Source organism: Strigops habroptila, chromosome 5 (assembly GCF_004027225.2).
Source record: "Strigops habroptila isolate Jane chromosome 5, bStrHab1.2.pri, whole genome shotgun sequence".
NCBI lineage: Eukaryota > Metazoa > Chordata > Aves > Psittaciformes > Psittacidae > Strigops > Strigops habroptila.
Window position 1 is genome coordinate 82,484,526 of NC_044281.2, and position 13,673 is coordinate 82,498,198.

General features: G+C 46.5%; 1 protein-coding gene across 20 annotated transcripts in view; it reads left to right on the forward strand.

Annotated features, from left to right (window-relative positions):
• JAKMIP3 (Janus kinase and microtubule interacting protein 3) overlaps positions 1-13,673 on the forward strand; it is a 74,723-nt gene that overhangs the window by 35,828 nt on the left and 25,222 nt on the right. For 13 of the 20 annotated variants that reach the window (XM_030486380.1, XM_030486389.1, XM_030486390.1 and 10 more), the window contains 7 exons: positions 1,548-2,045; positions 7,675-7,890; positions 9,408-9,527; positions 10,369-10,515; positions 11,302-11,427; positions 11,894-11,929; positions 12,393-12,452. In XM_030486380.1, the coding sequence (XP_030342240.1) occupies positions 1,548-2,045; positions 7,675-7,890; positions 9,408-9,527; positions 10,369-10,515; positions 11,302-11,427; positions 11,894-11,929; positions 12,393-12,452 (1,203 nt within the window). The remainder of the gene's footprint in view (positions 1-1,547; positions 2,046-7,674; positions 7,891-9,407; positions 9,528-10,368; positions 10,516-11,301; positions 11,428-11,893; positions 11,930-12,392; positions 12,453-13,673) is intronic. The other 7 variants (XM_030486397.1, XM_032919935.1, XM_030486396.2 and 4 more) reach the window with 3 other exon arrangements.

The window sequence follows — 13,673 nt, forward strand, 5'->3', positions numbered from 1 at the left end:
TGGTTGGAGCTTCACAAAGCTTTCTGTGCTGCGCATACATGTGTGCTTACGGTGCATTTGGGATCCGTGTGCCTGGGCATGCTGAAGCAACAGTTTAAAATCTCATTTCTCGTGGGTTCTTTTGGGATGTGGTGTGAGAGCCTGTGCAGATACCCAGCTGAAAAAGAAAGCGAGGACTTACCCGGAAGATACTGGCTGCTTCCTAAATGTGTGTTATCTTAAACACGCATCTGCTTCTAGTACCTATCGCACATGCGTTAGCCTGGCTCCTGAGCAGGCACTTCCTGTCGTGTCTGCTCTGGGCAGTCAGTTCACCCAGGCTTGTGCTTCTGGCATAAATGTATGATACTTTTTTATATTGTGTTAACTCAGGCTTTTTAGGGCACTGAATTGGGCAAATTGACTTGTCCCTAAGATTGCAAGGGATGTTATTATGTCGTGGTTTAACAATGATGCTAAAATCAGCATTAGCGCCTTGACTGTCATCCTCAAATCAATAATTTGCAACTTGATAATGATACATTTTTGCTTCTCTTTTTCTAAACACGCAGATATTTCTGCTTACACTGCTTTCCAATGAAGGGAAGGTCTTTTCTGTGAATTTGTCAGCACTTTTTCTTATTTATTTTCGTATTTTCACAAATTTCTTTTTCCTTAGAAGAATTATTGAAGTTCTCCATAATGCCACAGTTCTTTCTTTGCCCTGCACAGTTTGGTTCTGCAGTGCTCTATTTGTGAGGCAGGCGTAGGCATATTCTTAGCAAGGAAACCTGATTTTGTCAACTGAGGAAGAAAAAGGCATCTTTACTGAACAGCATTGACTGGAATATTCTCAATATAACACTTCAGTAATTAAATGCAATGTAGGAAATAATAGCCACTTCTTAATTCTAGCACTTAAATGTGTGCATAGGCTGTGTGACAGATGTTATAGGGCACTAAAGACAGCAAACAGACGTGCGCTCCCTGCCCTCAGCACCCCTGCCCAAAGGAGAGGCTCAGGTCTGCAGCCCTGCCCATGCCATGGCAAACACACTTGTGGGAGATGTGGAATCAGTTCTACAACCCTGAGGCCTCCTGCCTGTCTTGGTGACTGTGTTACTAAAGATCCCCACAAGGTACCCACCAAACCTTGAGTCTAGTGAGAGCTGCGGCAGTGACTGAGAGTGTTGCCATCGACTGTCAGAAACCTTTTCCCTGTGAGGATGTTTTACAGGGGTTTGTAACATGTATTTTCTTCACACAAAATGCATCAAGAGAGGAATTTGCTCTTTCCTAAGTCTACAGCATGAAGGCCCTGCGGCAGAGCTCAGAGTTCAACCTGGCACCCCCTTAAAAAAGGGCTGTTTGATATGTAATAAAGTATGGGATCATAAGGAATGAACAAAATGCCAGATGTGTCGGTCTGTGTGTACTGACCCACCGGATTGGGCTTTCACTCCAAGGCACAGACCTGCAACACTGGGGTCTAATATTGTAAAGTGATCTGTACCAGTTTTAAATAATGCCATGATTTGTGGTAATCATTTTTTGATTTTTCCTTCTAGGTCAGCAAGTTGGAAAGGGAGAAAAACCAAGAAGTGAAGCAGATCAAAGAGCATGAACAGCATAAAAGTACAGTGGTGGTAACAGAGCTCAAAGTCAAGCTTCATGAAGACAAAATGAAGGAGCTCCAAGCTGTTCGAGAAACGCTTTTGAGACAGCACGAGGCTGAACTGCTGAGAGTAATAAAAATCAAAGACAATGAAATCCAGAGGTTGCAGACGCTCCTCAACGCTGTGCGCGACGGGGCTCCCGACAAGGTGAAGACGGTGCTGCTGACCGAGGCCAAGGAGGAGGCCAAGAAGGGCTTTGAAGTTGAGAAAATAAAAATGCAGCAAGAAATTTCAGAGCTGAAGGGGGCCAAGAAACAGGTGGAAGAGGCTTTAACCATGGTCATCCAAGCTGACAAAATTAAAGCAGCGGAGATAAGGAGTGTGTATCACCTGCACCAAGAGGAGATCAGCAGAATCAAGAGGGAGTGTGAGAGAGAAATCCGGAGGCTGGTACGTGTTGTATCTGCATCTCTGTGTGCCCTGCTATTCTATAATTGATAGTAAATGAAGGCTGAGTGCTGGGCACAGATGACTGGATGATGGGCATGCAGACTCTGGAGCTTGCTTTACGTCTGGTTTACATTCGCTAGTAGAGATGTCAAAATGTTCTTTGAAAACTATCAGGACGTTTTCTAAGGAGCTTTTTCAGCCATTTCAGTACCTGTTAATGTTGTTCGCATCTCAGTGATCAGGAAGAGGCCTTGGCTTAGGGGAATTCTACAAAACAGCTATGTCTCTGGGCCTATGCCTCTGTTTCCCCACTATTTGTTCCTTGCTGATTCGCCTTAGTCCCTCCCTTTCCTTGCCCTTGCTAGTTCCCATAAACATGCCATAATGAGCTTTACACAAACCCAAAATGCTTTTTCTTCTGCATCTTATAGTAAGTCCTGTACCCTGCAGGTAATGATCCCCTTCACTCAGCAAGGGGTGCAGGAAGGGGTTCCTATCTGTGACCCACCTTGGTGGCTTTCCCCAGGAGCTGGTGCTCCTCACCCATCACTGCTCATCTGGTCCTCAGGGGGTCTTTGTGCTGCTCAGCCTTCGATCACCCAGTTGAACCCCTTGAGTCTCAGGTGCAACAGGCTGAGTCTCAAAGGCAATAATAGCTCTGTGCTTATGGTTTCGGAGAATTCCTCCAGCGCATTTGGAGACTGGTTGGGAAGGTTAAACTTGATCATCGTGCTTGGAAAAGGGGAGAGCTTCTGTGGGCAGGAGGGAGCTGGCTCAAGAGGGAAGGCTTTGCATGAGAGCCTGGCAGGCCACAAATGCTTTCTGGGCTTTGGCATGATTTCTTCTCCACTGCCATCTCAGACTCACACAGTCTTGTGAGTGCACAGTGATGTGCAGGATCATATCCCTCCAGTGTTGTTGCCTTTCCCAAGGACATGGGAACAAATGGAACACCCATGTTCTTGTGATGCATGTTTTGGGTCTCCTCTCAGTATTTATTTGATGTCACCATCTTTTTGTGTTTGCCGCAATTTTTATAGTGTTCAGTGTTTCAATATAAAATCAGCCATGTCTCTTCTAAGTCATTATCTCTTGACTATGATCCAAATCCCTTCAGAACCTCCCACCACAGGGCTGGTGCAGTGTTGTCCATGTCTGGATGAACCTGCAGGAGCGAGTCCAGAGGAGGCCATGGAGCTGCTGCGAGGGCTGGAGCAGCTCTGCTCTGGAGCCAGGCTGAGAGAGCTGCGCTGGGGCAGCCTGGGGAAGAAAAGGCTCCTTAAGGAGAGACCTTAGAGCAGCTCCAGTGCCTGAAGGGGCTCCAGGAAACCTGGAGACGGGCTTTGGACAAGGGCCTGTAGGGACAGGCCAAGGGGAATGGCTTTAACCTGCCCGAGGGGAGACTGAGATGAGCTCTGAGGCAGAAGCTCTTCCCTGTGAGGGTGCTGAGGCGCTGGCACAGGGTGCCCAGAGAAGCTGTGGCTGCCCCATCCCTGGCAGTGTTCAAGGCCAGGTTGGACACAGGGGCTTGGAGCAACCTGCTCTAGTGGAAGGTGTCCCTGCCCATGGCAGGGGTTGGAACTGGATGAGCTTTAAGGTCCCTTCCAGCACAAACCATTTCATGATGATAATGAACTGCAGTGACTGACACATGGTGCACAGCTCCATTAGTCCATGGGGTGCGATGTACCTTTATTTAGCCACCCAGTCTCTCAGACTTTAGGTTAAAGGATTTTTTCCTCTTATAGATTATTTTATTTTTATCAAGAGGATATTAAAATAATTTATAACCAACTGATCTATTGATACTGCACCAGTATCCTGCAATGTAAGTACTTCCTTCTCTAAACATACGTTACTAGCAGCATTGATTTAATACATCACAGTGAAGGGATGGCTAATGTACATCCTAAATAAACTTGCTGTGTTCCATGGGAAGTCCACGCTAATGGCCTCTAATGCAGAAGCTCTAAAACAAATATGTTCTTAGTTAGAAGGAAGTGGTTTGACATTGTGCTTTCTAAATTGCCTTTAAAAATAAAACTTTTTAATTCTTGCTTGAAAGAATACAATTATCCAACTGTAGTAATTAAATTACATCGTTTTACCAAGCCCTGAGTGCTTCCTGAATGACTTCAAGTTCTCTCAGCTCCATTGACTCAACCATAATTGATTTCAATGGGAGCTGTTGGCTCCTGTACCTTGAGGGTGTTGTAGGGGAAAGGCTGGTGCCACCTCATCTCCTAAAAGCTCTGCTCCCTATGACGAGGCTGTCCTCAAAACACACTATAACTGAAAACCAGGGCTTGTTTCCCTGTGTAAGGCAGGAGCCATCAGTAACATGAGGTCACTGAGCTTCGCTGGGGTTGCAGTGACATAGAGACACAGAACAGCTCAACAGGAGCAGCTCCCTGCATCCCACAGAGCAGTGGGATTGCACCTCTGGGTACCAGCCGTGCCACCCATCCAGCCCTGAATGGTTAATGGATTTCCACTGAGATTTTAAAAGCTCTGATTCATGTACCATGCATTGTTAGTCAATGTAATCGAGGGGGAAGTAACCTTTGAGCAAATTCTAACTTCATGTTTAGGAAATTCTGCCTTATTTTTTCAGTCAGAACAGAGCAAGACAAGTTGTACTCACTCAGTCATGTTTGGCTTTGCAGCAATATGTGCAGCTCACACTCCAAAAGGAACCAGTTTTCAGAAGCAAAAGCCTTCAGCCACCTAGCAAAGGGAATTTTGGGGTTATTTATAGCTGGAGTGGGGCAGCAAATCATGATTTCACCTGCACCACTTAACCTTTCTGCACTTAAAAGCTTAACACTGCAGCTCTCTCAATGTCGTGGCAGTGATGTCAATGGAATGTGGAGGTTTGCAGATGGTAGAAAGGGCCCGAGCCCCATCCATCAGTGCCAGTCCTTTCAGCCTGGAGAAGAGAAGGCTCCTGAAGGGGAGACCTTAGAGCAGCTCCAGTGCCTAAAGGGGCTCCAGGAAACCTGGAGAGGGGCTTTGGACAAGGACCTGTAGGGACAGGCCAAGGGGAATGGCTTTAACCTGCCAGAGGGGAGACTGAGATGAGCTCTGAGGCAGAAGTTAGGTGAGGGCACCCACACCAGTGGGTGATGCTCCTGCATGGACACGCCATTCCCAGCGCTGGGTGTGTGGAGCCAGTGGGCACCAGGACAGCAGGAGGAATCCCACTGGTCCCACACCACTGGTCGTGCGGGATGAGGCCAGGCTGTGCCACAGCCTGATGGGATGTGACCATGGACCATCACCTCCTCCCGTGAGCAGCAAGTTGTTCCTCGGCCTTTTGTTTTCCTGATGTTGCTAATGCAAGGAGGAAATGTGCTAAATAATGTTTGCCAGAGAAATGCTTCCTTCCATTTGTGCTGTTTCCACAGTATTTCTGCTGGATAATGGGCCGCTGCCATCAGAGCATTTTGCATATTTCATGAACATGAATTTAATCTTATGAAGGAAAATTGCTGTTGCCTTTGTAGTTTATGAAGATTATATTTAGGGGTTTTTTTTCTGGGAAATGAGATGTTGTGAAATGTTTTGTGTTTTCTCCAGTTTCTTTCTTCCTCCTAATTTAAAGCATTGCCTATGTTGTAACATGTCTTTGTTTTCATGTAAATAGGGATCAACTACCCAATATTCTGCTTATTCTGAACAAATAACCATTTGATGATGTGTTAACTTTTCATCTATCCATCCCTTTAGATTTCTGCCTGATCAGGTATTTAGCAGAAAGACCTCAGGAGGCATCTCTGTTTCATTCAAAATTAGTAGACCATTGCCTTAATGGAAATTGTTTAAAGCACCTTTAGATGGCACCCAAAGTACGTTTGATTTGCTCCATCTTACTAAAAGAATCTACCTTTTGCTTAACAATCTCCATGAAGGTGCTGATGAGTTGTCCCACAGTGTCTTCTGGCAGAGGCTGGCTTTGTCCCTGGGGACCATGTGGGGTCTCTCTGGGCTTGTAGCTCAGTTCTCCATTCCTGCAGCTACCGGAGGGCAGGACTGGGGAGCAGCACGTGGCTCTCACCCATGGCTGGAGTAGGGTGATGGGGCCACCCCTCTGGGTCCAGGTCCAGAGGCAGCCTCCCCGCTGCGCCGTGGAGGGACATCGTGCTCTGATCCACTGCATCCTCTCCTGTGGAATTTGTCCGATAGTTGTGCACTGCAGTCACCCCCTCTGTCCAAACACACCTCATGGAAGTACTTTCCCAATACCCTTGCTGAGGGTGTGTAAACCACCACTTGCTTCTCCCCTGGGTGGGCTGTTTGTGCAGCCATTGGAACACAATACTTTGAGAGGTCTGTTAATGCACAATGTCATTTTTTCCAGGTTTGCAGGCAAAGCTAGCAAAGAAAAGTACCAAACGCAGCTCTCACGAGGCAGAAGGTCCTTACCTCAAGCAGGCCATGTTTTGAAAGTGATCATTTCAATGAAATGTGTAAAGTCTCGAAAACTTATGCCAAAAATCTTATTCATTTAATGTGTCTGAAACCAGATTAACAGACATTTTAGGGGCTGTGAACGACTTCTTTCTTTCCTTAGGATCATTATCTGCCAGCACAGTGGCAGCCCATGGTGTGTGAGTGTAATTAATACTTTCTGGTCATGTATAATGTATACGTGTGCGCTCCAGAGGGAAGAGCCTGGGGTTCTGTGCAGTGCTGTGCATCCACACAGGCACAGAAGAAGATGTTGGGCTGTGCTGGGTGATTTTCCATTACTAGGCAGGGCACAGGCTGTCCAGCCTGACCCCAAGGCTCCGATCCCGGTGCCAGCCATGCCCCATGTACCTGGGCTGCGGCATGAGCACTGTGCTGCATGCTGGTGAACTGGGATGGGCTCCATGGAAATGGGGGCTTTAACCCCATAGTAGCATCTGGAAACATCTAAGTGTGCTCTCCCTGGAAAATATTCCTGGAGCACTGGTGAATGCAGCGTGCCTGATCCCAGGGCAAGTGAGCTGGCGGGAGCAGCAGGCAAAGAGGGGAGAGGAGCCCTGGGGACAGATGGACGTTTGTCATTTAAGCACTTAATGGCTTTGTATAATTGCATAAGTAAAACCTGTCCTGGGAAGGGGATAATGAAACAAATTGCTCACATAGCAGGCTTTGGGGAGAAGAATTAGATTACTCCCATTCCTTCTCTATGTTGAAAATGAAAAGGATGTTCAGGTTTTAATGTTTTTCTTTCAAAATGATGATTCCAAAGTTTCAAAAGGTGGTGTCTGAGCAAAATGCTGCAGAATGGTTAAAATGCCTGAGTGAACTGCTCCAAACTGTGATATCAATATTGGGGCTTAATTTTTTTTAAAGAAGCTCTGAAATGCTGCTAAGAGCATGGGTTACCTCCCAGTCATCTTAATGAAGTGTTCCTGCTGAGAAGAGACTTCATCCTGGGTGGCCCCCAGGAGAAGAGCAATATTCCAGAGTTGTTGAAGTGATTCATCTCATACATGCTATTTGCAAGCGATGCTGTTGTATTTTCCATGTGGAGGGCTGTTGGCACTGGGCACCTCCTGTCTGGCCGCGTTCGGGGTCGTCAGATGCTGTGTTGTTGTCAGCCGCTGCCTCGTGTGATTGTGTTCTGTTCTCCTTGTAGATGGAGGAGATTAAGTTTAAAGACAGAGCAGTCTACGTGCTGGAGAGAGAGTTAGGGGTGCAAGCCGGGCATGCTCAGAGACTGCAGCTCCAAAAGGAGGCTTTAGATGAACAACTTTCCCAGATCAAAGAGGCTGATCGGCATCTGAGCAGCCCCAAGCGGGAACTTCCTTATGCAAGTGGTGCAGGAGATGCTTCAGACCATTCGGGAAGCCCCGTAAGCACTTTCACGTGGTTTCACCTACACGAGCGAGCAGACACAGTGACAAAATGGCACAAAGTGGCAATCTTGATGAGTGCACCCTCGAGCAACAGCTTTCCCATAGCTGTGCAGGGAGACCCCGGGGCACCCGTTGGTCAAGATCTAAAAGGAAACCTTGTTATGGGAGAGCTTTTGCTTGTCTGTCATTGTGTTTTCTGGTTGGTTTGGTTTTGTTGGCAGGGTGAATCGTTCTGTTCTCTCTTCCTCACTGTACCATACTGCTGCCACCTGCCTGAATCCCACAGTTTGACACAACTTTGCTAACAAATGATGCAAATGCATTTCTAACAAGTGATGTATGTGTGCTAGCTTCCAGAGCTGCTAACAAGGAGTTTGAGAGCAGATGTACAAGGCCAGTTGACAAAGGGAACTGGGGGAAGGCAACTGGTGCACAAGAGCCACTAGCTCAGGGTTCCATGCTGCAAAGTGCTCTTGCTCTCACCAGCAAGTGAATTCAACGCCCACTAACCTGTCCTCTCCTAATTCTTTTCTACAACACAATATCCAAACATGAATGTTTAGCCATCCTTTCGCAATGGCTTGTTTAATATAAGTACAGCACCTTCCTGCTTCTGCCTTACTTTGCTCACATTCCCCCCCCAGTTGACTGACCTCATACGTCTGACGCGTGCAGATTTCCTTCATTGCTGATTCTCATCAAGATTTCTTTTGCGACAGCCTTAGTTTTTGTCAGTAGAAGCATAAAGACATAGACAGGAGCAAACCAACCTGGTTTATTCTTTGTCCCAAGCCTCTCCTGCACCTGTTGAATGAGGAACCCAAGACCTCCCAAAAGTGCCACCACCACTATGGACATTGATTTGCTTCTTTCAATTTGAACTCCAGTTCTGCCAAACATCAGAACAAGCCCTAGAGAAGGGGAAAGTCTGTCACATTCCTGAATAGATGTCACTTCTCTGATTCTGAATGAGAACACATCTACCTATATCTCTATTCATTTATAATTTGATGAAGCATTTTCACTCCAATAAAGTGGCTTTATGAGTGACCCTTTAGAGCCCCATAAGGCCACAGCTTTATGGATGAAGAGCTTGTGCAATGGTAGAATTGCCTGGATTTTCCCCGCTTGTACCCCAGCATTTTTAATACCATTTTCTTACAAAAGGTCCTCAGAGTGGGTGATGAGTCTGAAGCTCTCAGTTCAACAGTGGCAAGCATTGGAAACACTGCCTCATTTTGGACATTTTCTTTTCTCTTCCCACGTTTACCATTTGTGACGTTGTATTTGCATATACATACTTCTGCATTTGCATACTTTGTTCCATTATTCCCACCTTTCCATTGGTTTCATCCTGCAGCTCTCGGTGGCCAGTTAGGTTATGTAGGTTACATTCTGCCCTGCAATGTTTTGGAATGTTCGGATTTGGGATAAGATAAAGTTTGAGCTTTGAAAAACATTGGCTTTGCATGTGCACTTATGAACAGTTATTTGCAGTTGATCTTTGTTTTAGGAACAGCAGTTGGATGAAAAGGATGCCCGGCGATTCCAACTGAAAATCGCGGAGCTGAGTGCCATCATCAGGAAGCTGGAGGACCGGAATGCGCTGCTCTCGGAGGAGAGGAACGAGCTGGTGAGTGCAGCGGTGGCTGCTCATGAACGTGCTGCTGTGCTGTGCCTGGCCCCCAGAACACCAGGATATTTTCTCCTGGGCTCTTTGGAAGTCACTGCAGGAGCAGCTGCCTCCTCCCTGTGCTCTGTATTTGGGTGCCAGAGAGGGACTCTTCATCAGGGACTGTAGTGATAGGACAAGGGGTGATGGGTTCAAACTGACACAGGGGGAGTTCAGGTTAGATATAAGGCAGAAGTTCTTTACTGGGAGGGTGCTGAGGCGCTGGCACAGGGTGCCCAGAGAAGCTGTGGCTGCCCCATCCCTGGCAGTGTTCAAGGCCAGGTTGGACAGAGCCTTGGGTGACATGGTTTAGTGCGAGGTGTTCCTGCCCATGGCAGGGGGTTGAAACTGGATGATCTTAAGGTCCTTTCCAACCCAAACCAGTCTGTGATTCTATGATTCTAGGATTCTATGATTTGGTAGTGTGCCACACCACACTCACAGAATCACAGAATGGTTTGGGGTTGGAAGGGACCTTCAAGTTCACCTTGTTCCAACCCGCCACCCTGGGCAGGGACACCTCATCCTTGCTTGTATAACAACGAATTTTTAAGATGGCATCAGCTGGAGTTATTTTTATCTATTTTCAAGAAGAAATACATTCCCCACATGGTGCACTTGTTGCAGAGATTGAACATCTCATGAAGGAGGAACAACCTGCTTCCCAATGGAAAATACCAAGAGGTTTTGATCAATTCTGTTTTGCTTTAGGAGGAAACACTGCTAGTGTGATAAAGAAAATGATGAATATATCTGGTGAAAAACAGCAGCTCCAGAGGTGTAAATTCTCTTTATCTTTCAGTTAAAACGTCTGCGAGAAGCTGAAAGTCAGTATAAGCCCATTCTGGACAAAAACAAGCGCCTTAGTAGGAAGAATGACGAACTGTCACATGCCTTACGCCGAATGGAAAACAAGCTAAAATTTGTGACGCAAGAAAACATCGCAATGGTAAGTGTGATGCCTCGGGAGGAACACATTGTTTGGTACTCACAGGGCTGGAAAAGTCAAGCAACATCCCAAACCTGCATGTCCAACAGGGAACCTCCCCCTTCCCGGTGTTGCTGAGATGCTCCGTGGTGTGCTGCTGAGTGGTTTGTGGCTTGAACCTTTTGTTTTACATAAAATGTTTTATTTTAGCTTTAAAAACAAGTAGTTCTAAAGTAAAGAAACTGCATGAGCTTTGCGCACTCTGCTCAGTCACCACTGCTCAGCTCCCACCTGAGCACAGGTCACCCCACCTCACCTTTGGCTTCTGTGCCAAACCGCCTCATTACCCCTAGGAAATCTGCCCTTGTGACTCCTCCCTGGTTTCCCAGTTGGATATTGCTAGTGGGCGATAGCAGGTAGCCAGTACTCATAACATAGCAGCAGGAACGTGGTGGGCTGAGGTCACCCTGTGGGTGCTGCAGCTCCAGGACTGCTGTGGGTCAATGCTCAAGAGCAACCCACAGAGAGGCAACACTGGTCCCAGCTCTGAATTCCTTCTCCCGTGGGATTCACAGTGCCCAGCAGCATGGAAGCACACATGCAGCCGGGCTGCTGCTATCCCCCTCTTTGGCAGGAGGGTTTGATGGCCCCTGTCCTGCTGCTTGCTCAGCAAAAGGGCAGCAGCACAGCTGCCAGGAACAGCCATTAGGTTGGATGCATCACTAGCTGTCAAGGGAAGGGTTGTGCACTGGCCTTTGGCAAAGCCTCCTGAGCATTTCTCTTCTGCCATGTGGTTTTCTTCTTTAGAGGCAAAGAGCTGGAACAATAAGGAGACCAAGCTCTTTGAATGACCTTGACCAGGAAGAAAGGGAAGTTAATTTCTTGAGACTACAAGTTATTGAACAGCAAAATATCATTGACGAGCTCTCCAAGGTAAGATGTAACACTGCTGCTCCCCTCTGAGCTCAGCTAGGGCTGCAGCAGAACAGGAAGCCTAAGCAAGGGGTGCATGGGGCTCCATGGGCCAACAGCACAGCTTGGCAGTGGGGCATGGTAGGCATCTCCATGATGAATATAAGTTATCTGTGGTTTGGTATTAGGGAAAATCCTTTTAATCTGCATTGCCTTTGCATGACAGAACCATTGCAGCACATCCAGGAGATATGGATATAGAGGGAACGTTAGAGCTCCTTTAGCTGGAGATAGCATCAGGGCGAAAGACTGCTGTGTACAAGGGGGTTTTCTGCAAGGCTGTGCTTGGGGTTTTGCTTCTTTAACATGTTCTCAGTCTTTGCAAACAGAACGTGCTGAAATGATAATGCTTCTCACGAAAATACCTATTTATTTATTTATTTGAAGTCTGTACATTTATTGACATAATTTCATCCTTTTTCATTAGACACTGGAAACTGCTGGCTATGTGAAGAGTGTCATGGTAAGAATGATGTTAACTTCATCCTCACCTTTGCATGCTTTAAATTCCTGTCCATGAAAGCCTGCAGGGTGTGATAATATTTATTAGCATTTACATCCCTGTTCAGGCAGCAAGCTAACACAGTGCTTTTCTCAGCATAGATGTTGTCAAAGGCCATAGCAGCAAAGCTTGTGTTGCAAGCAAAATGGTTTTCTTCTATCACTGCTGCTGATGTCAGGTTTTGCCATTAGGCTGATGGTGGTGGCACATTAGCAATGTCCCACAGTGTCATCACATCCTTTTACCAAATGGCTAAAAGGAAAGAGTCTAAGGGTTTCCTTTTAGAAGTTTTAAACCAGTCCATGAGTCTATGGTTCTATTTTGAAGCAGTGGCCAGCACTGATGGTACTATTTCTTGGCTGCTAGTACTGACATAGTTAAACAACAGCTCTCTGTAAATGGATAATGTATCTGATTCTTTCAGGAACGTGATAAACTGTTGAGGTATAGAAAGCAACGGAAAAAAATGACAAGAATTCCTAAGGTAAGGAAAAAAGCTTCTATTATGTTGTGTTGATGGGCATGGGCATGCTGGCTTCCTGGGATGCTCTGCGCACCTCGGAGCCACATGGGGGGACATTATCCTCAAGGGTCTGCAGGCAGGTCATGGTCTTGAATTTGGTCCTGTAGTTCAAGAGCATTTATAGCCTGGTTGGGATATTCAGAAAAGAGCTGCTGGGGGTAGGGGAACCGTTTGTGTTGCACATTGTGAGCATTTGCATGTGCTGCGTTTACCAGAGCAGTCCCGCGGGACCTCGGTGGTGTGTGAGTGTCTTAAGATGAGACAGATTTCATGAATTAACACATCTCCAAATGATGCTTTAATGGCACTGCCTGGAAACACATGTAGGCTGTAAATAATTCATGAGAGAGGTTAGTAACATGCAGAAATTGCTGGTTACAAGAAGCATTGGGCAGAGCTCAGGGAAACAGAAAATGTTGGTTAATGAACCCTTGGCAGGATGTTAAGATAAATATTAACACTGAAACAGCATCGTAAGGTCTAATGTCAGCGACCTGAGAGGAAGCTGTGTTCTATGTATGAAGAATCAGCTAATGAATCTATAAATAACAAATTGTGGTCCATGTGAGATAACTCCTTCACTCCTGCCATCCTGCAAACGGCAAGCAGGCCTTTGAAAGAGCTACATTTTGTCTCCTTCAGGAGTTATCCACTGCCAATTAAAACCAGAAGCCAAAAATCTAGAAATGCTTTTGTAAATCAGCACTGAAAAGTATTTTTGGAACTGTACTCAAAACATTGTCTTTGGCTTTCAATCAGTTAACAGTAAGTCTTTCTTTAACACCACTACCCTCGTTCCTTTAAACAGAAGGCAGCTTGGAGTGGGAAACTGGATCTCTTCAAACTGCAGAATCACTGCTGTGGTGATCATCTTCACATTTCCAAGGAGAATAGTTTTGGCAAATCTAACTTGCCATGTGACAGATGTGGTAATGGCAGGAGGGACATCGTGGTGGTGACAATAATCTAGCAAAATCATTTCAGTGCACAGCTCCCTCCTGCCATGGAGGTGCACACCCAAAGTGAGCAGAGTGCTCTGCCTGAGCCAGAGAAAGCTGGAGGAAAATACATTAAATGAAGGCAGGGAGCTGAGGTTCCTCCCAAGGGGTGTGTGTTCAGACCCAACAGAGGCGCAGGGTTTAGCCGTGTGTCCAAAGCCACCGCTGTGCCCCCGATGCACCG